The 22,072-nt window shown below is 42.2% G+C and overlaps 1 protein-coding gene across 1 annotated transcript; it reads right to left on the bottom strand.

Moving 5' to 3' along the window:
* Positions 1-12,174: 12,174 nt before the first annotated feature.
* On the bottom strand, positions 12,175-20,657 carry KL (klotho; the record flags this gene model as incomplete). The annotated part of the gene is made up of 3 exons (XM_010016939.1): positions 12,175-12,512; positions 16,723-17,839; positions 20,389-20,657. Coding segments are annotated over 3 exons (1,724 nt in total), but the record flags the coding sequence as incomplete, so codon positions are not given.
* Positions 20,658-22,072: the final 1,415 nt, after the last annotated feature.

Below are 22,072 nucleotides of genomic sequence, written 5' to 3'. Positions count from 1 at the left end.
GGAAGTGTTTTTGGGAGCATGTGAGCATAAATTGGGGTCTGGCAGGAACAGCAATACTGAAAGCAAAGATCTTATTTAAGCTGCAGAAATCTGACCAGACCTGGGTCTGTACAAAGCCAAAAGAGGAATTTTATAGGAAAGTTCTTTTATTCTGGAGACTTCACCTCCCTCTGCCACATCACTTCTATATTAATTTCTATTATTGAAGTAAACATTTCTTCAGAGAGCTTTTATCATTATTACTTTAAAATCAGATTATTGCCATTACTTGTGTGTCACATAATGCTGGTATTTAAAGGCTTCTAAGAAGCATATTTTAATTGTAAATAAAATATGTACAGTGTGTATATATTTATCTATATTATATCTATATATATGTATATGTATAAATTAATTATTTTGTATATAACTCAGTGCAAATCACTTGCATCAGTTGGACCTTAAGTGAATCTGCACTTGTTTCTTAGTGTGTCACTGCTACATAAGCTGTGTTTGCTATTATCACAGGACTACCAGGCATAATCCATGTGATAACAGAAACGCCTGTTCTCAAATATGTTCCGTGTTTGTGTATGCTGTGAGAAGGTACCTAGAAATAGATGTAGGAAGAATTAAAAGAACTAAGGATGTAGGAGGTTACTGTACGTTAAAAAATAATGAGGAGTGGATCAGTTTCACCAAATAAATTATGTGGAAATGTAACTGAGATAGACATTTTGAAGGCCATTTATATTCAGCTGCAGAATTGTGACTGTTAGTACAAGGTGTTGAAAACTTACCTGTTGCCTTAATTATAATAATGATATAGTTGCCGCTAGAGAACCTCACTGTGTGCAGCATTCAAAGGTAACTGCTCATTCTTGGAGAATACAAGATAATGCTGCGTGTTCTGAGGTGTCTGAAATCAGACTGGTAAGTTGTTAAGCTGTAAATCTTTTTCTTTCTTTTCTTTCTTTCCCTTTAGCCTTTTGTCTAAGTTCTGAGTAAGTGTTTCTGTGTTGTCCTTTCCTTCTTCCATAGAGATGGTTAATTGTAAGGAACTCCAAAGCAGATTTTCCGTATCCAGTGGACACAAAGACAGGCAGATGAACACCATTCCTTTTAATATTCTTACTATACAAATAACTAAACTTTTTTTAAGCTTTTAAACACACCTTGGAGATTTAAAAGACTAAATGCAGACTATATTTGGAAAGATTGCTTTTATAGTAACAGCAAGCATTTTCATATTATAATGCACTGATCTGCATGATCCTGCTTCTGTAGGCATTGGTGGGAGCAGGATTAGCCCCTGACTATGAGGAGTAGGAGCCATTTAAGCCTATTTATCATTTCATTTTCAGGGACCTATTATTTTGCTAATGGAACAATGCTTTAAAAGTAATAATAATAATTTTTTGATGTTATCTTTGGAGCAGGGTTCCGTTTTGTTTTTAACTAACCTAAGACCAAAAACTGTATTACATGTATGACTCAATAAGAATGTACAAGCCTGTTAATACTGTTGTTCATTAATCACAGTTGTTCACTTTATTTATTGCTGCATAAACCAGCTGAGTCATTTATAGCCAGTGTTTTAGCTCAGTCCTTCCAACAAAATCCACTAAGATTTACTATGAGGTCAATTAGGCGGGATACATTTCCTACATGAAGCTACAGATTCAGTAAAGGAGGCAGTATCTTCAAAGCCAGTGCTTTGAATCTGCCCCAGGAATGCAGGCTGTGGGGTGGACCTTGTGTGGTCCTTGGTAGCTCCTAGAGCACTGTCCCACGTGCCATTGTGCACACATGTAAGGGCTGTGCTGGTGGGGGACAGCCCTGCAATCTGAGGAAGCAAGCTGATGGGAGCTCGGCATGGACAGGGGCAAGGTGTCCATGGAGCAGCAGGACCCCAAAAAGTCACTGTCATCTTCCCCCGTGAGTTGCCTCACCCACATTTTATTGTGAAACTCGCAGGATCAGGGAGGTTGGCTGCCCATGAGTTCCTGCCTTGAGTTTATGGCCAGCAACAGTTGCAATGTACAATTATTGTGTGTTTTTAAGTCTTAAAGACAGGGGTGTGCTCACACCCCATGTTGGGGTCTGGCAGTCACCAGCCAGTTGCAGGGCACCACTGCCCGGGTCCAACCTTCCTGGGAGCAAGTGGTGGCTTGAGAGCTAGCGGGGCACAGCCAGTCCCCTGGTTCCAGTGGGACTGCCATCCCAGAAAGCAGCATGTCCACCCCAAATGCCGGTAGCCAGAGCAGCAGGTTTCTTGCCAGCTGTTTTCTGAAACATGAGCAATTAGAGCACTTCTTCTACATTAGTTTGCATAAATGAATACAATAGTGCCTCAGTATCAGTGGGTGCAGAATTTCTGACCCTGGGAATGGCAATTTTCTGACAGTAAATAATTTCTTAAGGAAATGAAGGGAAAGCCTGGGCAGTGTTTTTATCCTGTCTGGTAAGTCATCACTCAGCTGGAAGGAACCGTGTGCTACCTGCCACCATTAGCAAGGTGGGGTTGTCCTCCTACCCTTGCAGAAGCTCTGTTGTGCTTTTGGCATCTCTAAGCCATATATCAATGACATAAGATTTCTTTAAAATGCACATTATGCAATGTCTACCATTCAGCTACCACAGTATTCTGTATTGTTACATTGCCATTTGAGAATACATTATGATAATTACATTTTAAAATGTTATACTCATATCAATACCTCATATTTTTACCTCATCTGTTGGTATCAGTCATTAGGTGTAAATAAATAATGGAAGAGTTGAATAAATTTGCATACACTCAAGAATCACATTTCCTCTGTGCGCTCATTTCATCCATGGGCAGAAAACAAAATGGTACATTTAAGTTCTTGCTTTCTTTATCACAACCTCCTGTACACTAAACTCTGCTGATACAGGACTTTAATAATGAGTTTAGGCTCAAAATTGAGCCTAAAATGATGTTGTTGTCCATTATACCTATCCTATAGTGTCCTTAAGTAAACATGAACTTCGTGACAAATACATGCTTTCCAAAGAAGCCATTAGGCTAGGATGGCTGGCTTGAGGAAAGTAAGCTCAGATCCTCAATAGCATTTAGGTCCCTGACTTCCACTGAATTTCACCATGTTTCTGCAGCTATGTTCCTGTAAATAGACTAAGTTTAGGTTCATAAGAGTGACTCTGGAGCTGGATTGCTGAATGTTGGGTTCACATCATCAAACCTCCACCATGTCACATGCATCAAGCCACTGCAAAAGAGAAAAAGATGCAACAGCAGGATAGTGATTACTCTGGTTTGTCTTACTCAAATCTACAGATGGAATTAATGTCCCTTTGGATGGACCTGTATCTCTCCAACTCTCTCTTGATTTATCAAAAGAAGCGGTCTCAGAAAACAGGATGCTGAGCTGGGAGTCAGCTATGAGAGACCACCTGTGAGGGCCTTTGTGGCCCACCATTCAGGGAAACCTCAGTATTGAACTTTGGACCAAAAGGAAGTACTTGTCTCCAATTGTCTGCCGTGGCAGAGGTGGGCAGCTCTGTAAGACCATCCTTGCTTGCAAAAATACAGTATGCGATTCTCTCTCATTCCCATCTCTCCTTCCCATCCACCTGCAGCAATGTCAGGGCAAGCAGGAAATCTTAATCCTAACAGCACTGGTATTTCAGCTCCTCCTGTGTGCAATCTTTATAATATTGAATTCTTGGACCTCCGTCCTCTTTACAACAACTTGCAGGAGTCACCAGCAAGACACCCCTCTGATGCACTTGCTCTGCAGAATCAGTGTCAGCCTTGAAGAATCTTGGCATGCCTAAGAGATGTTTCTCTTTGAAATGGCAGGTAGTTGTTAGATGAGAGCACACGCTGAACATACAGAAAACACTGTGAGATGAGAACATCAAAAGAAATATCTAAAGGACTGCTGGAGCCTGCAATCAAACAGGAAAGTATGAAAACTGATACTGCTGCTCCAGCTTAATAGTGACATGGAAGAGCTGGGGAATGAACACAGGCCTTGCCAGACAGAAAGCAGCACTTAAAAGGCATGACCCACTCATGATCTCTTGGGCATTTAGCACAGCCATGTCATGCTCTCCTTGCCAGATAGTGTCAGTCACAGCTGCAGAAGGGCTTCATTTGGCTGGGTGCTATGCAAGGCACACGGTGTTGTAACAACTGCAGTCACACATTGTGGTGTGACGGGACCTAGAATATGGGGCATCACACCCCAGATTAAGAGCAAAGTGGGTGTTTGGACTTTCTTAAAATGTGCAGTTTAAATTGTGACCCTCAATACCATGGTTCTCTCAGCTGTACTATGTAGAAAGCTAATGTTTTCCCCAAAAGCAGCAATGGATGCAGAGCAGATCCCACCTAGCACAGTGACTATAGACTGTCCTACTTCAGTGTGCAAGAAATTCAAGCAAACACAAGGATAGGTGGAACTCAAGGCCTAATACAGAGCAGAGCAGTGGGTCTGGGTTAATGAATAAAGGACAGGGAAAACATTACAACACTGCAGAGAACTATTTGCCTGTCTTACAGGTTAATACTGGGGAGGTCTCACACACTTCCAGATAACCTCCCTGATCCACAACAGGACTCAGACACCAGAGCCTCTATTCCTCTGATTAAGGTTATCATCTCTTGCAGAAAAAGTAACCTGGATACTTACCTTCTTCCACCCCTGTGACTCTGAAACTAGGACCTCTGTTCCACTACCTTACTACTGACCTCCCACAGGTAGTAGTTTTCCACTGCTCTCTTCTACTGCCCGAGCCCACCTCCTTAGCCAAACATGCCGTCTTCCCCACTAGGTCCCTGCATGCCTGTGCACTGCTCTCCCAGCCCAGGCTGCACAGGAGGCCACAGGGTGCAGCCTTCAGTGCAGGTGGATCGTGGCCAAGTGGTCAATGGTCCAAGCCCCAGCTGGAACAGTTGGGCACTGCCAGCCTGCCAGGGCTTGAGTCTGCAGATGTCCCATGTCCCACACTAGGGACAAAGCGCCAGGGTGAGGAGAGGTCATTTCTGCTCCTCTCCTCCAAGCAAGTAGGAAGGTAAGAGCAGGAAAACAACCAGGCACCTATACCACTGCACAGATGCTCCTCAGTACCACTGCAACGACGACTTGGGGCTTTTGATCCTCTTCCAGGGTGCGTGTGTCCAGCAAGACAGGGGGCTAAAGGCAGCTTAAATGCTATGAGCTGCTCTTTGCCTTGAGCAGAGACCTGAACTGCAGTGTGGAGTTCATTGGCAGCAGTTTGCAAGGAGACAAGATCGGGTCCCGCTGTGACTGCGCTTTAACGAGAAAACACCTCGTTTTGTGGCAAGAGCTTCTGCTCCAGCAGGACACTGCCCTGCTTTGGGCAGAGCAGCTGCATGGAGCTCTATTGGCAGCCAGCTAAAGAATTATGGCTTATTTCATAATCAAAATACTTGATTCTGCAAAATGCACTAGGGAAACAGCCTAAAACTGCAGACTCTGCTCTTTCTCCCTCACCTGCTCATAGCAGACAGACACATGGCTGAAACACACAGCCAGCACTCTCTACAGGGAGGCTTTGCAACAGCTTGCGATTTATGGGAGCAAATTAGCCGCAGGGCCATCTGTCCCTCCGCAGACCTCGCCTGGCCTGCTCCTTGCTGGAAGGACTCCTTTTCCTTGGGAGGATGCATATTGAATTACTTCCTTTTTTTCCTTCTTTAATTAAATAAACGTGGGAACCACAGGTGGCGGAGCAGACGACAGTAACCCCTCAGCAGCATCTGCTGACCAGCAGTGCCCTGCCACGCATGCAGGACAGATGCTAGCAGGGTGCCTGTGTGCAGCCTAACCCCAGACCCGTGTAGGGCAGCAGCCCAGGGTCTGCCAGCCCGCTCAGCCACCCCACTGCACCTCGCTGACTGCAGCCACCCCACTGCACCTCGCTGACTGCAGCCTGGCTTGGTCTTCATTGCAGGAGTGCCACAAGCACCACAGCTGCTCTGGCTTGTCCATACTCTCAGTCCTTTCTTTCCTGCCAGACTCCTTCAGTTTAGAGACTTGCCATGGGGGTAAAGCAGGGAGTTTATCAACACCAAACACCCATCTGTGTGCCACACTGCTGGCTAAGCAGCACAAGCAATGTGCACACCAGGTCTGTAGGTGGAAATCACCCTTGGTTCATGGCTGCTCTGGTGTTTTGCCCAGTTGGCTGGCTCCTGATGGGACCAGAACTCAGAACTTGGCCTATGAAAAGATTTTAGCTTTTCAGCCTGGATATCTCTTATTCCTGAAGAGTCAGGTCCATTTCCTCCTGGCCCAGGGAGGAGGGATCATATTAGTCTGCACCACTTACCCAGGCTCGCAGCTTTGGGCTCATCGAACATCTGCTTCTTTGGAATACAGGTAAAAAAACTCATCTAGGGAAAACTTCCCATTCTTCAGTGGCTGTACTTGGGATCCGCGGTGAGTGGTAGGGCTGATGGTGAGGAAGGACAAGCTCTGCTGCTACAGATGGCCTTATGCCTTTTGAGTTGCGGTTATCATCCCGTGGGCTCATGTCATTCTCTCTGCAGTCAAGGGGGTGCCAGGACATTTGTAAATAGCTGAGCAGTGACATTCAACACACTGCTGAAACCACCAGGACCGCAATGGAAAAGTTTGTGGGTTTTATCAATGCAAATAAAAATAATGGTTGCAAATAATGAAAAATTAAATGGGTATCACTGGGCTAAGCCAAAGTGTTACAAAATGGCCTCCTTGGCCTCCCAGTGTTTCTTGCCTTGGGCAACCTTTTCCAGCAATCACTGGTATTTATCAGAAAAGAGATACAGTTATTGCATTTGGGTTTTTCAAATAATTGAGTAATTTAATCTTTTAAGTGCCTCTGAGATCACTTGCTGTAATTAAAGACAGAAGATGAATGACTGAACTACAAGAGCATTGGAGGACTTTAAAAATGAATGTGTCCTTGACTGCATCTCCTGTGCATTTATATAATGATTATCCCACATTAATATGACCAAACTGATAAAAGGACAAAATAATAAGAGCTTGGTTGCATTATTTTTCTTCCAGCCCAATAATAATGTATCACCAGCTGGAGGAATGTGCCTGTGAATACCAAGCAGGAGCAACCACATGCTGCCAAGAGCAGGACCCTGCAACCTCCCGCTGAGAGGTGCAGGGAAAGGCAATATCCGCTTACGGATCCCGCAGCAATGAGGCAGATAAATGACTTACAAATGTGTGTAAAATTCACAGCCTTCCATCAGAAGTGGACTTAAAGGCTCATCTAGTACTGTGAGAGACAACTGCAATACTAGCAGCTTACTTTATGAGCATTTCTCCGCTTTTTGAAATAAGACCCATTTGATCCTAGTGGAGAGAGGGAGGCAACAGTGTTTGATGGAAAGTAGTAACTATCAACAAAAAATCTGTAAGGCTTGTAAACAGTATTTTGTCTTCTAAATAAACTATGTGTCCTGGCATACTTATGTCACACCTTGGTATTTAGCTCCCCATTTCATAGCCCAAATGTAAATAAAGGCATGTGCAAAGAGGGAGGAGGTGGTGGTGAGAGAGCGGGAGCTGGCCCTGCTCCATTCTTCCTGCAGCACTAAACCTCTGGATCATGTCTGTCCCAGGCTGGAGGAGCAGCAGCCTGGCACCCCTCTGAACACCCTCTGGGCTGACCAGAGAGGGTGCAGCCAGGAAGCCCTCCTCACCAGCTTGCTCCCCTACCTTTCCTGGCAGGGCATCTGATGGCCTCCAGCTCGACTACACTATTGCCAGGCTACAAACTTTGTCACCCCATAAAACTTTACAGCGCAGGTAGTTCACATTGTTACAGTCTTGAATGAAACACTCGGCCAACTCACGGTTCCCTCCGGAAGGAGGAAAACTACATTTCTTGGTTCAGGTGTTGTGTTTGTGCAGCCCTGCTGGTTTACAACCCTGCCCAAAGCCTGTTACAGAGCCCTGAGCACAGAAGGCGGCAATACAACAGCCAGCTCACTGCTGAGAGCCAAGCCACCTTTTCAGCCAGCATCCCACCAGAACATGCCATTGGTTCTGCTTTTCTTCCGAGCCCTGCTGCATGTCCTGCTCCAGAAGTGCCTGGGGCTCAGCACTGCTCCAGCTTGGATATGCACCCCAGCAAGGCACAGTGCTGGGGGGAAGCTCTGGCTGGGAGGCTCCTCTGGCTCCTGAGGACTGAGAAGGTGCTGCCCAGGTCAGGCCCATGCCTTCCCTGGAAGGACTGGTGCCATAAAAAATCAGTGAGGAGTACATTATACATCCCAGGTTAGGGATGTGGTGGATAGGACCGGGTAGGACAGGACAGGACAGGACAGGATAGGATAGGATAGGATAGGATAGGATAGGATAGGATAGGATAGGATAGGATAGGATAGCGTGCTAGTTATATTGGTTTCTTCCACAGGTTTTTAAATAGCAACAGTCACAAAAAAAACCAAAAAGCAAACAACAAAAAATCAAAGAACCAAAACCCCTGCAAAGCCCTAGGTCTTCTGGAAAAACCTTTGTTTAGACACAGGCCCCAGTAATCTCCAACAAAAGTTGCAGTTATTTATGATTTATGCAGCAGTGGAAAAACAAACAGCAACACAAACTTCTTGCAGAGTTATTATAAAAGCCTCTCCTGAGGTACTCTGTACTTCATGTTGCAGACAGAGAAATTGGACAGATTAAAGTAAGATTGTGTCACAATTTGTTGCATACAATATCTTTATTTCCTTTCTGAGTTTGTTATAAAAGCAATATAACATTCATTCTTTCATTTAGCAAACACATCCTTCCCACAGAAACTCTGCACAATATTTTCAAGAAATAAACCAGAAGCTTTGCACTCATGTCAAAAATATTTTGAATAAAAATACAATTTCTTCTTTTACAACATGTTTGATCTGAAGTACTGAGCAAACTGACAACGACTTTTCATTCTAGAAACACAGTTAAAATCAAGAAACTAGTCTACATAAGATATTACACGTTAACATCCATCACACACAGACTGGCTGCTCTTCAGAAAATAAACCACCATCCTCCCCTGAACTGTCTCTGTAGCCTGACTATGGAGTGGCCTCTGCTCAAAGTCCTTGCTACTGTCGGCATTTCTGCTCTAGATGCACAGATGGTGATGGGGAAGTGCGAGATCATTGCTCACATGTGGGTATCGAATGGAAGAAGTGCCCCACATCCCACAGCCTGATTGCAAGACGTGATTACTGCACCAGTTTGCATGAGCACACCACCATTCTCCTTGGACAGGTACCTCATCTTTGCCTATTCACGGGCTTTTTTGCTGTTAGTGGAGCATGATTTTTCTTCAAGAAGATTGACAAGACGCTGGCCCCTGATTACATAAAATGAAGAAGATTCCCAAGGCAAAACCATACCATTACCTCCATCAGACTAGCCTCTGTTTTCCCTGGCCCATCACTGTGCAGTTTAGTCTCTGAGAGCTGCACATCACTGTGCACAAGCAGCACTGCTTAGGAGGACTTTGGCAACTACTGTGCCCAGCTCGAGCTGGTCGCTGCTCTGCAGTGATACTTTAAAACTCTTCTGAAGGTAACTGTGCCAAAGGCTGCGTTACTTCTATGGGCCACAGCACCATGAATGGATGCGATCATATAGCTTCATAGCAACAAATCCCAATTTACCTACAAATTAGATATCCAGCTGGTGCCATCTGCCTGTCGGTGGTTACATATCACCCAGCCTCCACAGGAAGAGCCTGCAGTGTCTCCTTTATGCTCCGACTGCTGTTTCACACATTGCTTTGTGGCCGGGCCATTAAAGAGCACATGGCAGCAGCTCACTGGATGGTTAATTGCTAGTGAAGGGTCAGGACAGGCTGGTGCCCATCAGCATGGCACCTACACTCATCTGGATTTGCCCTGACAAGGCTCCCTGAACCCCTGTCAAAAAAAGAAAGATCAGGTCCGGAGTCTTTTTGCTCTACCAACAGCAAAATAATTGTAACATATATACACACACATATAACATACAAGTTAGGTATGACCTAGCTACTGTCTGTATGAAATGAATGCCACTTTTTGTTACGTACTGTGAAGGCTTCTGACTACTGGAGTCATGTTTTGCAAGGTGTGTGGTGTCCCTGTTCATGGCAGGGGGGTTGGAACTAGATGATATTAAGGTCCTTTCCAACACAAACCATTCTATGATTCTATGGTTCTAAGGTGATTCATTGCCATGCCATGGGGAAAGCCATTTAGCATTTCACACCTTTAGGGAGAGCTATTTCTTTGTAATCCACACTGTGCCTGGCACCAATGCATAAATATACAGCAGTTTTAATTTTTCTCTTCTTCAGCATGTTGTATTAGGCAATAAATAATTTTAATATATATTTTTAATACCTCATCACTTACTTACCCTGAATTTTGCACCTTAATCTCAATACCAAAATACACATTAGTGAAAAGAGAGACAATTCTAAGACTGGAACTAGAGAACAAATATATTAATCATTACGATAAGATACTCTTTTCTATTCATATAGAACATTTAAGAAAAAAATATAACCTTCAATTACAAATGAAAATCACATTTCATATGTTTTAACTTACAATATAGAATCACAGATTCATAGAGTATTCAGGTTGAAAGGAACCCTGAGAGGTCACTTAGACATCTACTAGTCATCTAGAAGATAAACATCACATTTAATGCAGCACAATCAGCTTTAGTAGATAAATAATTCTTAATTAACACAAAGCACATTTCCTTTAAAATATTCTTTCCAGTGAGCAACATTATTCACATAGCAATAAAAATACAATTACAGCTGAAGGCAATGCAGGCCTACAGTGTGAGAGCGGATGAAAATGACTTCACTGCTTTACACAGAGGACACTCCTAATGTAGTGATTTTTTCCATTCCCTCTCTATTCCTACTAATAAACAATGTTGTTGATATTTTGCTAATTTGTCTTGCTGAGAGAAAAATGAAAGGCCTTCAGATGTTCAGTAATACTCTGGGATGAAACGCTGCCAGAGGCAGATCCAGTTACTCACAGAGACCCTCCAGCCAACCTGTAAGAGGCTTGGAGCAACACCTCCAGGATCTCAGACCCTAGCAAAAGCAGCAATAAAGTGCTGGATTATTACACCAAAATGGTGGGATTTAAAGTCTCCACGCTCAACGTAAATGGCACACAGAGACCATCTTACTAAATTACCCACAAGTTTCCAGCAGGTAAATAGGTGGGTAGCAGTGGAGTGGCAGCAGCGTGCAACTTGCTGCAAGAAGTGCAGTGACGGGATGTTCCAGCCCTGCCATGTCTATGTACACAGGGCAATAGAGTGCAGAGTCAGGCACACAGATTCCTGACAACTGAGACAGTAAACACATCCCAGAGCCTGCTCTCTGCTTTTTTCTGAGCAAATCAAAGAGAAGCCCTTTCGCCTCTTCCATCTCCTCCCATCAGATAGCTTGACCCCTGCCATCCCTGGACATACCCCTGCTGCTTTCCCCACTGAGAAAGACACAGTTCCTTTAGCTAAAGCTCCCCAATGACATCCTGAAGTCAGATGCAGCTGTCAGCAACCTAAGTAGTAGTTAACTTATGTACCCAGTGCTCCCAGAAGCATAGACTTGTGTCCCCCTGTTCTTCCCCCTGCATCTGCTTTAGGAAAGGGAGCTTCCTTTCCCCCAGCACTGCTTTGTGCATTTCTCCTCCATCTCTGCTCAGCTACAATCCCTGCTCCAGTCAGGTTCTGGCTCTGATCAAGCAACATCAGCATTAAACCCTAACTTGGAAAAGTAAGCCATTTTGTTTCTCCTCAGTTTTCTCTTGGAGAATTTAACATTTAGGTCTTCCATCACTCCATGTCTTCAAACCATGCTTTCACTTGTACAACTCAGTGAGGCAAAACCAAGGAGGGAAAAGCATCAACAACAGGTCCCAGGGAAAGTTGTGAGAGAACTCCAATCACAGGAATTATGGAGTGGTCATAAACCAAATGTACTAAACCAGACAAAATGATTTCTGGAAGCCATAACCTAGCAATTTCTTATCAGCATCAATGTCCTGCAGTATCAGGCAATGTAAATGTCTTCCTAGTGCTGAAGAAATGACAACCTTGTGTGCTCTTATTTCAGATTTCCCAAGGAAATGCATGAGGAAGGGCAGCAAGTGACGTATTCAAAGGGGCAGCTCTATTTATACCTTCTTTCTATCCTCTTGGAGTAGTAAAGAATGAAGAATATAGTAAAAATAAAAGCAGCAAATATGAAAGAGATAAAGGCTAATAATGATTTTCTGGTTCGGAAGAAATGGCATTCGGGACATGAGGCAATCTCCTCTGGGCACAGCACCTCAGGAGTTTCAGGACCAGGAAAGCCGTTATTGTCAATTATTTCCCTGTAATGTTTCATAGAAGGCTTTGGTTCGTATTGATCTGCAACGTAACTGTAGAGACCGTATTTAGGAGCAGTCTTGTCATTAAAAGAATAGACAAAATATCCTTGCAGATTAACGTTATCCAAAGTGTAAGCTGCGAAAGAAAATAAAGAGTTGAAGAAATGAATAAATATCACTTTGGCATTCAAAAGCAGCACCACATGTCAATACACAATGCAGAGGCAGGGGGATGTTAAACCCACATCTGCACTTCTCTTCCCCAAAATAAGGTGAAGTACATGTACATCTATGAAGTGTTTCTCATAAAAAGTAAAAATCTGTCAGCCACTGCCAGACAGTGTGATCTGTGAGTATCCTGCAATCTATTTCCTTGTGCTTGGTAAACACAGCTGTGAGTGCATGACTGTGTTTAACGATTAGCATGGAGCCTATCATGAAAAAATAGCTCTTTTTTATACACGAAAGAAAATAGGTTTTGGTTTTCCTGCACCTGGATTTCTGCAACCTATTTCTCCAATTGATCCATCTCCCTTGCAAAGCACCTCCTGACAGCCAAGACACAGAGGACAGCAGGCTGCACTTCTCATGAGCCAAGGCACAGTGACACCAGGAAAAGATGGTGCCATGCTAAGGTCATGTATGGGGACATCAACAGTGCAAATGGAAAGGCTATGCAAATCAGAGTCCTCTCTTGTTATTGACCTGAGTTTCTGATCCAAGATGACCTGTATCAGTCTTTACTGAGAACATGTCCACAATCCATACTGCTAACTCGGCTACTGGAAGAGGTCCAGCAGCATTAACCTTGAGCCATCAGTCCCGCTTGACAAAACCAATCAATCCACAGTAGTAAACGCAAACTGTAATATTTTATCTCTCAAAATCGCTCTTTTTAACAAATTGAAGCGATGTCTTGTAGCAGATGAACACAGGATTGAGAACTAAGAGTTGCTGAGTTTTCATATGCCTCTGGAAATAATTCTTTCTGCAGTCACATGCAAGACATTTAGCACCTCCAGCCTACTTTTCATGTGTAAAATGAAATAATATTTACCTGCCCTTTTACAGAGCTGCTACCCAGGATAATTAGTTTGTGCTTGTAAAACTGCATGTGGATTTAATGGTGTTACATAAATGGTTACTGCTGTTCTTTGTTTTCAATTGGCAAAGACGTATTTAAACAGTATACAAAGCACTTACTGCACAAACAAAAATATAGCCTCAGTCCAAAGGGTTTGTATTGTATTCTGGAATCAGTTATCTGCAGAAACCTGTCAGATCCCCTGGAACAATGCAGGTGAGCAACATTACATGCACAAATGCTGCCACAAGCAGTCCCAGAAACCAGCTGGAAGAAGGCAGAATAGGAACTTTAAGGTGAGAGCACACAAGTTCCAAATCCCCTCTCATCTCAGTTACTGCACAGGGTCTTGCAGAAAAAAAGCAAGTTTTGGAGAAACATCAGTCATAATGGCAAGGTTAAGAGCTTGCTCCTTGTGTAAGGACAAGATGGACAAAAGCACTGTACCAGAGAAGGAGTAGAAAACACAATGGTATTAGTGATGGACCAAACACTACAGAAGAGTGTATAATGTCAAAAATGGGAGAGAGGGCTTTAGAGAAATTAGTATGGCCCTATTTAGCAGCAACATAGTCATCCATGACAAAGAAGGTAGAAAGATGGTAAAATGTGGCTTGCATGTGATGGCTAAGTCAAAAAACATGAGAGCTATTTTCAGGCTGGATAGAAGGGAGGAAAAGGAAGTGTTTGGGGGATACTGGTACCAGATGAATATGAACCACAAAGTTATGTAAAAAACAAGGGTATGTAAAAAATAGAGGATGGTCCACTCGGTGGGTAGGGAATTGGCTGAATGGTCACACTCAAAGAGCTGCAGTCAATGGCTTGATGTCTAAGTGGAGACCAGTGATGAGTGGTGTTCTCAGGGGTCAATATTAGGACCTGTTTAACATCTTTGACGGCAACATGGACAGTGGGATTGAATGCACTCTCAGCAAGTTTGCTGAAGACACCAAGCTGTGTGGTGCAGTCGACATGCTGGAGGGAAAGGGATGCCATCCAGAGGGACTGTCCTGGTTGCAATTTTTACGTTTTTCCAATTCTTCTCCCCATCTCACCTGGGACAGGAGGCCAGTGAGTGAGAGGTTGCATGGTACTTAGTTGCCAGCTGGGGTTAAACCACGACAGGGACCTTGACAGGCTGCAGAGGTGGGCCCATATGAACCTCATGAAGTTCAACAAGACTATTCTATGTGCAGGTGTTCAGGATAACAGGAACTGGGAGAAAACCCCATATCCATACACACTTTGAAAACAGAAGTGCCAAGAACTGGTACAGCCTAAAGTGGTAGGACAGAGAGAAGCCACACAGTAAAAAAAGATCGAAACCATATGCTCAAATATAGCCAGGATATGTTTTTTTTTTTAACTACAGATACAGAAAACATGCAGCCAGTGCTTCAAAATGCTGGAAAAGGAACTCTTGGGCACTTAATATTGATGTTCAGTAACCTGTAAAAGAGGTGGAAATCACAGAGGAGGACATTAAAGCCAATACTTGACAGAGTGGACAGGATGACCTAGCAAACCATGGAACTGCCAGCCATCCTTCACTACTAGCAGAAGAGTTGAACAGATTATGTAAGGCTTGATAAAGAAGAATTAAAGGAGATATATATGGTTAATGCCAATAAGTTTATCTTTATGAAAAATAAATCCTGTCAAATGAACTTGACATCTTTTTTATGAGATCCACAGATCAATAAAGGTAATGATGTTTGATGTAATATACTTAGAACTTCACAAGGCAACTGATTTGGTATTATATGGCATTTGGATCAAGAAAATATAATGTTATGAGGTCAAGAGGAGTCCCTAATAAACAGGTTTCAAATGCTCTCAAGTAGAACTAATAAGTTTAGGAATGTAATTTAAGGTAAGTCTCACAGTAGGTATGTTTCTACCATGGTCATGGAGATTGGCTTTTAGCACTAAGATATTAAATGATCTTAAATATATCAACAACCAGAAAGAAAAGTAAAACTATTTCTCACAAAGTTTGCAAATAACACAAAGATTAGGGACATAAATTAGCTAATGTAGCAAGCTTTGCATAAGCAAGCAACTGGCATTTGAGCACGACCAAATGTGAGGATGTCAAAGAACAAGCAGGCCATACTTTGGCAGAGCATATTCTGCCTGAGGGGCAGGAATCTGTAACTGAGTTTGAAATCTCAATAGATAACCACAGAGCATGTGTAACCAACCTGCTGCCATGGCCAAAAGGGCTAATATGCTGCTCAGATGTACAAAAGCGGAGTAAAAGAGTAAGAGGCTACATTATACCTGCCTGAGATATAGGTGTGGCAGTTGTAGAAGCAATGTGTTCAGGTCTGGGTTTACTCCTCTCAAGAAGAATGCTGGCAAATGCGAAAGTTTAATAATAAAAGGTTCTAAATGATGTTTTACAGTAAGGGACACAAAGAGCTTTGACTGTGTTATTTATCAAAGACGTGAGAGATGGCTTGGTTTCTGTCTGAATACCTGCATAAGTAAGATACATAGAAATGCACAACAAAATGGCTTAAAGCTACAGCTAAAGAAATACTGTAAGTAAGATTTATACGTATTTATGCACACACATATATAAAAACAGTAATTGCACAATGCAGCAGCTTATAGTGAGGTGTAGAAGATTCTACATCAGTAAAGATTTTCTCATCTGGGTCTTGTGCTTTTCTTGAAAACCAGTGTGTGTTCTATGACAAGATGACTCAAAAAGCCTCTGTTTTGTCTTATAATGTATGAATCTTTGAGACAGAGAAAAAGTCTGATCTGGGTTCTGAATAGCAGGAAAGAGTCCAGGAAATGGCATAATGAGGTAGATAGCTGAATTATTACAAAGATCACTGTTGGATAAGATCACTGTTGGATAAGACACAGAGACAGCTGAGGAACAGAACTCAAACCCAGCCCTGAGGCACATCAGCGTAGATGCAACAAAGCAAAGCAACAGTAGAAGTGCAATAAGAAGAAAATATGCCTAAATACATGTGGAGCTACACATATAACAATCTTAAATCTCTGTAATGCACAAAAAATTCTACTGCTGTCTTATGCAGAGCATGCACAAGGTCAGTCTTCCTGATGTTTAGTAACACCAATAAATCATTAGTCAAATGAAAACCTGTTATGCTGTAATAACATCTCATTTATAGAGTATTCTATATAGGATTTATTTTTTTAAAGTTAAACATACTTTACCACACAGTGTATACTAATACCGGGATTTGTGACATATAAACCACCACTGATTCCTTACCTTTTAAAGCTTCATTGATGTAATTCTGTATATAATATACTCTGAGCTTATCATGCACCATATTCTGGTCATCGTCAATTCCATTAGCCAGAACATAAGTTGGGACATCGCCATACTTTGATTTAACCCACTTGAGCAATTTACGCAGTCCCCAGGGCACTACTGCAGTTCTGCTGGGGGAGTGCAGCCATGTGATGTCATTGATCATTTGAACTTCAAGATAGTGGTCATATTTTACTGCATCTTCTTTCTCCCAGCCCACAAGAGTAGTAGTGTAGTGACTCAAAGCAAAAAAATCAAACGAGTCCTTGATTAACTTCTTTTCATCTTCTGAGAAATAAGGCAAGTGGAAATTATACAAGTCAACACCGTTTCTTCGGTGAAGCCATGCTCTCATCACCTGTGGGTAGTCACCATTCCCAAAGATGGGCTCTGCAAGCCAGCCAATGTCGAACTCTAAAATTCTGTCAGCAACTTCTTGGTCATTCCTGGAAAATGGACAAGCTGGTTCTACCCAGTCGGCTTGCAGAGCTATAGATATCTTGCCTTTCTGAGACCTCCTGAATTCTTTGTCATAAAGATGCCATGCTTTTGCATGGGCTTTCAAGAGGTTGTGCCCTGCGGTGTATGTCAAGTTTTTCACAGGCGGTTCATTCATTGTGATCCAAAATTTGACATGGTCCCCAAGACTTGTAAAGCAGAATTTGGCATACTCAACAAAAGCCTGAACAGTTTCTGCATTTTCCCAAGCTCCGTATTTGGCAAGGGAAACTGGAAGCTCTTGATTCTCAGCCATGGGTTGCCATAAAGCAACAACAGGAGTTATGTTAACTCTGAGAAGTTCAGTAGCAAAACACTGATAATAATGTACAAGTGTGTGGTTGATTAGCGAAAGGTTACCTAAAGGAAGGATTAAAGACCATTTCAGTGAAAAATGGAAGTGTGTGACATGCATTTCTTGCAGAAGAGAGATCTGGCGCCTGATAGCAGCAAAGTCAACACACTGACGCTTGCGTTTCGAGGTGAAAACTCCATCCAGTTTAATAAGCTTCTTCGTCTGGTGAACATCCCATACATAAACATTAGAGTCAAGAAACTGGGAGGGTGTCGTGTCTACCTATGTAGAATAAGAAACATACCAGATTCAAGCTGTTTGTTCTAGGCAGGTGGGTACTTCATAACTATCAGGCACAATGTAGCTAAATATATGGAGTCAAAACATTGCATTTAGCACCTCTGGCATCTCTAATGGCATCAGGCTCACATGAATGAATTAACTTTCTGTTCACATGTCACATCAGAAAAGTACCAAATCTATATACAATTTTCATTCTACTTTCTGAACATGCTCATCCTGACTGTCACCATGTTTTTATCTTCTCCAGATTGCTCCAGTCTATATGGGAAACAAGGGATTGCTGAGGGATAAGGCACTAAGCCTGTGACAGATCTCCAGAGGAGGAGAGCTTCAGCAAAGACTACAGTAATTTTTAAAATGTTTTTTCTGTCAAGATTAAGAAGGGCCTACAGAGAACCTGTCTGTTGTAAATTACCCAGTAGATTCAGTTTCAAGACCACTCCCTGAATGCAGTAAAAGAAATAATGAATGCAACATCAGTTCTGTGCTCTTTTCCTATGATGAAAGATGAGTAATGCTCTGCACTTGATTTTTAGCACAAATTCAGTTAACAAGCAAAATTTTTCCTTCTTGCTAAAAACATCCTTTTTTATTTAACTCATACTGAACTCATTTCCAAGTTATTTCAGAGGGCTGTTATGTCTGAATAACTTGTTTTCAGGTGTCCGAGTAAACCCACTACATGTCACTCCAACAATAAATGCATTTCCCGTAAGTCCTTAGGGCTTCATGTCAGAATTGCCTGTATGACATACTGACACAATAGAAGATGAGCTTTTCAGGGTCCCACAAATTGTACTTTCACTTTTTAATGAGTATCACAAACAGAATAAGGACTAGAAAATGAAAAAGTGAACTAGTTAAAATAATGCACAGTGTAAAATCTCCTAGTTCATACTCTAGATTAACTCTTAAAGGAAAGATTCAAACTACAAGATACTGGTACCACAGATGTTTATTTGCCCCTTTTTCCTTCCCCCACCTTTTGGTACACGGTTTCCCCCCAAGTTCAGATTTCCTTGTCCTGCCCTCTGTTTGAAAAGCAGGTGTCAGCCTTCAACCAGTGTTCAACTTGTAGCTGAGGCTTTGCAGACTGTATAAAGAAGCTGCTGAAAACCAGTTGCTATTTTCTCCGGAGAGGTCAGTACTGTGCTTATAGAAGAAAGTAATAAAAACCAGCGTGTCTGAGGGAAATTGCTTTTCTGGAGAATTGTCCCTTGTAGATCGCTAAAGCATGCATTGCCACTAATACTGTGGGAATGCTGTCAAAAGAGTTTTTCCACTGTGATGCATCTACAAATCACACTACCTAAGCCTTACAGCACAAAATGTTTGAATGGCCTTTTGAAATGAAAATATTCAGCTCTAAAGTTTTTGGGGATGGGAGGGATTTTTTTAATTGTCTTAGGCTGACTGACTTCACACTAACAACTTTATAGTTGTTATTGATCCCAAAGGCAGCAATTCCATTTCCAATCCCTAATCTGTCTGGGAGCTGCAAGGATAATGACTGCTGAATTTTCTTGGAAATCAGTGTACCAGGTAAGGAGGCCGAAGTATTTTTCAAGAGAACAAAGTCAGATCTCACTTTCAGAGTGAGAAGATACAAACAAGCCTCCTGTACTCTAGCCTTAAGAAAGATTCTGTTTTTGTGGGAAATCTAAATTAAAAATTCTGTTCTTGGATCAAGCCTCTGTGTTGAATTTAACTGCACCTCTTTACTGTGGTTAGAGAAGTCCTGCAAGCCAAAACAGCATCTGAGAATTACAGAGCCAAACTGGTAAATAGACCACAACTAAGCTACTACTTGTACTCATACTATGAAGTCTTCAAATTTGAAGGTCTCCCAAAGTATCGGATTTAGTTGAAATAAAGAGTGACAGCTATGAACTGGATCCATAACCTAGCTAGGTGCTATCCAGGGGCACTGCAGGCCTCCGTCAAGCCACAGTACTGCACAAAATGACAAAGAAGGAATACAGAAATTTCATCTAAATCTAATGTTGTTTACTTATTTTTTTCTATATATAAAATCACTCTAACAATGGTACCAGGATATACATGCATAAGATGTAGAAGCATGCCACTGGAGTTTATAAGAGCTTTCATGACATTTCCTAAAAGATCTATTATCACAGCAGACAAATACATTACCATTAAAATTATGGACATGAAAATGCAGTAATATTTCCTATTTCATAGACTTGGAAATGCACTTTAGAAGATCTAATCAACTTCCATTTGAACAGGACTGACTTCCAGTTACCGATCACGTAACACACCCAGGGAAGATGAGCATCAGACCCCTTTCAATTTCCGCATGTTTTTCAATCTGACTGGATCTCATTGGTCACACACAGAAAGTCTAGTAAAGACTGAATTACACAGTGTTTGGCACAAAAGCCTTGTACCATCTTCTTGCAGCACTGTGGTAATAATGTACCAGCAAAGACACTCTATCCAGCAAATTTATCAATATGATGCACTGATCTAGCTGAGCAGCATGTCGGCTTTATCATCAGACTCACCTGAATGTAGTTGTCAACAATTCCCCAAGCAAAGCCACAGGGAAAAATACCTTCTATGGGCTGGTTTTCAGGCAAAGGTGGGAAGCCATTTTTTTCTATCAGCTTTTGATAGAACAAGACAGAAGATTTGGGCATCAACTTCTTGTCATGGCTTTGAAAATCAACATAAAACAAACCACGTCGAATGCTGTATCCCCTGTGCCATTCAAAGCCGTCCAAGAGGGACCAGACCGTGTAGCCAAATACATTAACTCCGTCGTAGCGGATGGCTGAGGAAAGAACAAAACCAAACTTATCCCAGCGCTCATTTTCCCCCTGTAGGTTACACTGTATCAGCAATGTTTGCCGTGTTCAGGTGTAAGAACAATGCAATAGGTCAGATAAGTATCTCGGGGCCTGCATCAAAGCCTGTTCAGGGAAGATTTTCAACTGCATGCAGGGAGCTGCCAAGTCATGGGTGCACTGTACAAAGCAGCCGAGGTACCTGGCTTGGCTTGAAACAAGGTAGATTTAGAAAGAGAAGCAGTGCAGCAGTGGTTCGAGCAGTGCTGCTAATTAGGTGTGCCAAACCTCAGCCTCAGAGCAGAGCACGCTACACTTGAACCGATTGCAGCATCTGAGCCAGAACCGCACTGCACTTTGCTACACACACCTTAGCTCACAGCAGGGTAGTCAAAGTGCCATTAATGCAGCACTATCCTGTATGCAAATGGAAGTTACATTCTTTTTCCTTCCCCCTCCCACTATCAATACACATTGAGAAAACCCTGACAACACTTCTGGTGTGTTGATGAATATTTATTAGCACAGATTTTAAGTAGAAGTGATAATGCAGAGAGACCCTCTTTATTTGGTGATTCTGTCTCTTTACATCTTTTACGGCACAGTATTTTCCAGCTTAAATATTAAGGGTTTCTAAAAATATGTGTCTGTTCTAGGTCAATTATCTGACTTTCAAGAATCACTACACATATTGAAAGTTAGTATCAGGGTCTATTGGCATCTGTTAGTATAGCCAACATTACAGTTTTAAGATTCAAATGATACTCACTTTTAGTTGTATTAAACACTGAGATTCAGCAAAATCCAAAATGCCTAAGCAAAACTCAGCTTCAGGAAAGCACAAAGGAGTGTGCTTATTTTAATTACATAATTAGATCCACCCTGATTCAGCAATGCATTTAAGTGCAGTCTTAAATGTTCTTTTGAACCCCAGTTTGGCTCTGTAGCCAGTAGACTTTATCTTTATTACTCATCATCTTCTGTCAACCCAAACTGGGTACTGGCTAAACATATTTGCCAGCCTAGTAACACCGAAAAAGTTATTTCAGGCAACGAGAATATCAAGATCCTCATTTCCTGGTTTTTATTAATGTACCTAATTACAATCAGTTATGAAGGACCACAAGTATTCTTGATCATAACCCTGTTTGAATCAATTAAATGAGCTGCAGTTAAATAAGCAATGAGTTTGGACCAGCCTCTATCGCAGGTCATGAGAAAATGTCTAAGGAAATGGAATATTTCTCCTCCTAAAGGCATCATTCTTTTATGTTTGGAAGATGCCAGTATTTTTCTAACCTCTGCATGCATCAGTGATGACATCTGCCATGCCAGCAGAGTAAGAGCCAATACAGGTCCACTTTGTGAACCGGTCTCAGTGAGCATTTCTCTTTGAACAGCA

This window comes from Nestor notabilis, unplaced genomic scaffold (genome assembly GCF_000696875.1).
Source record: "Nestor notabilis isolate BGI_N333 unplaced genomic scaffold, ASM69687v1 scaffold19616, whole genome shotgun sequence".
In the NCBI taxonomy this organism is placed as follows: Eukaryota; Metazoa; Chordata; class Aves; order Psittaciformes; family Psittacidae; genus Nestor; species Nestor notabilis.
The sequence above is the reverse complement of the archived record's forward strand: the minus strand, read 5'-3'. Positions and strand labels throughout refer to the sequence as shown.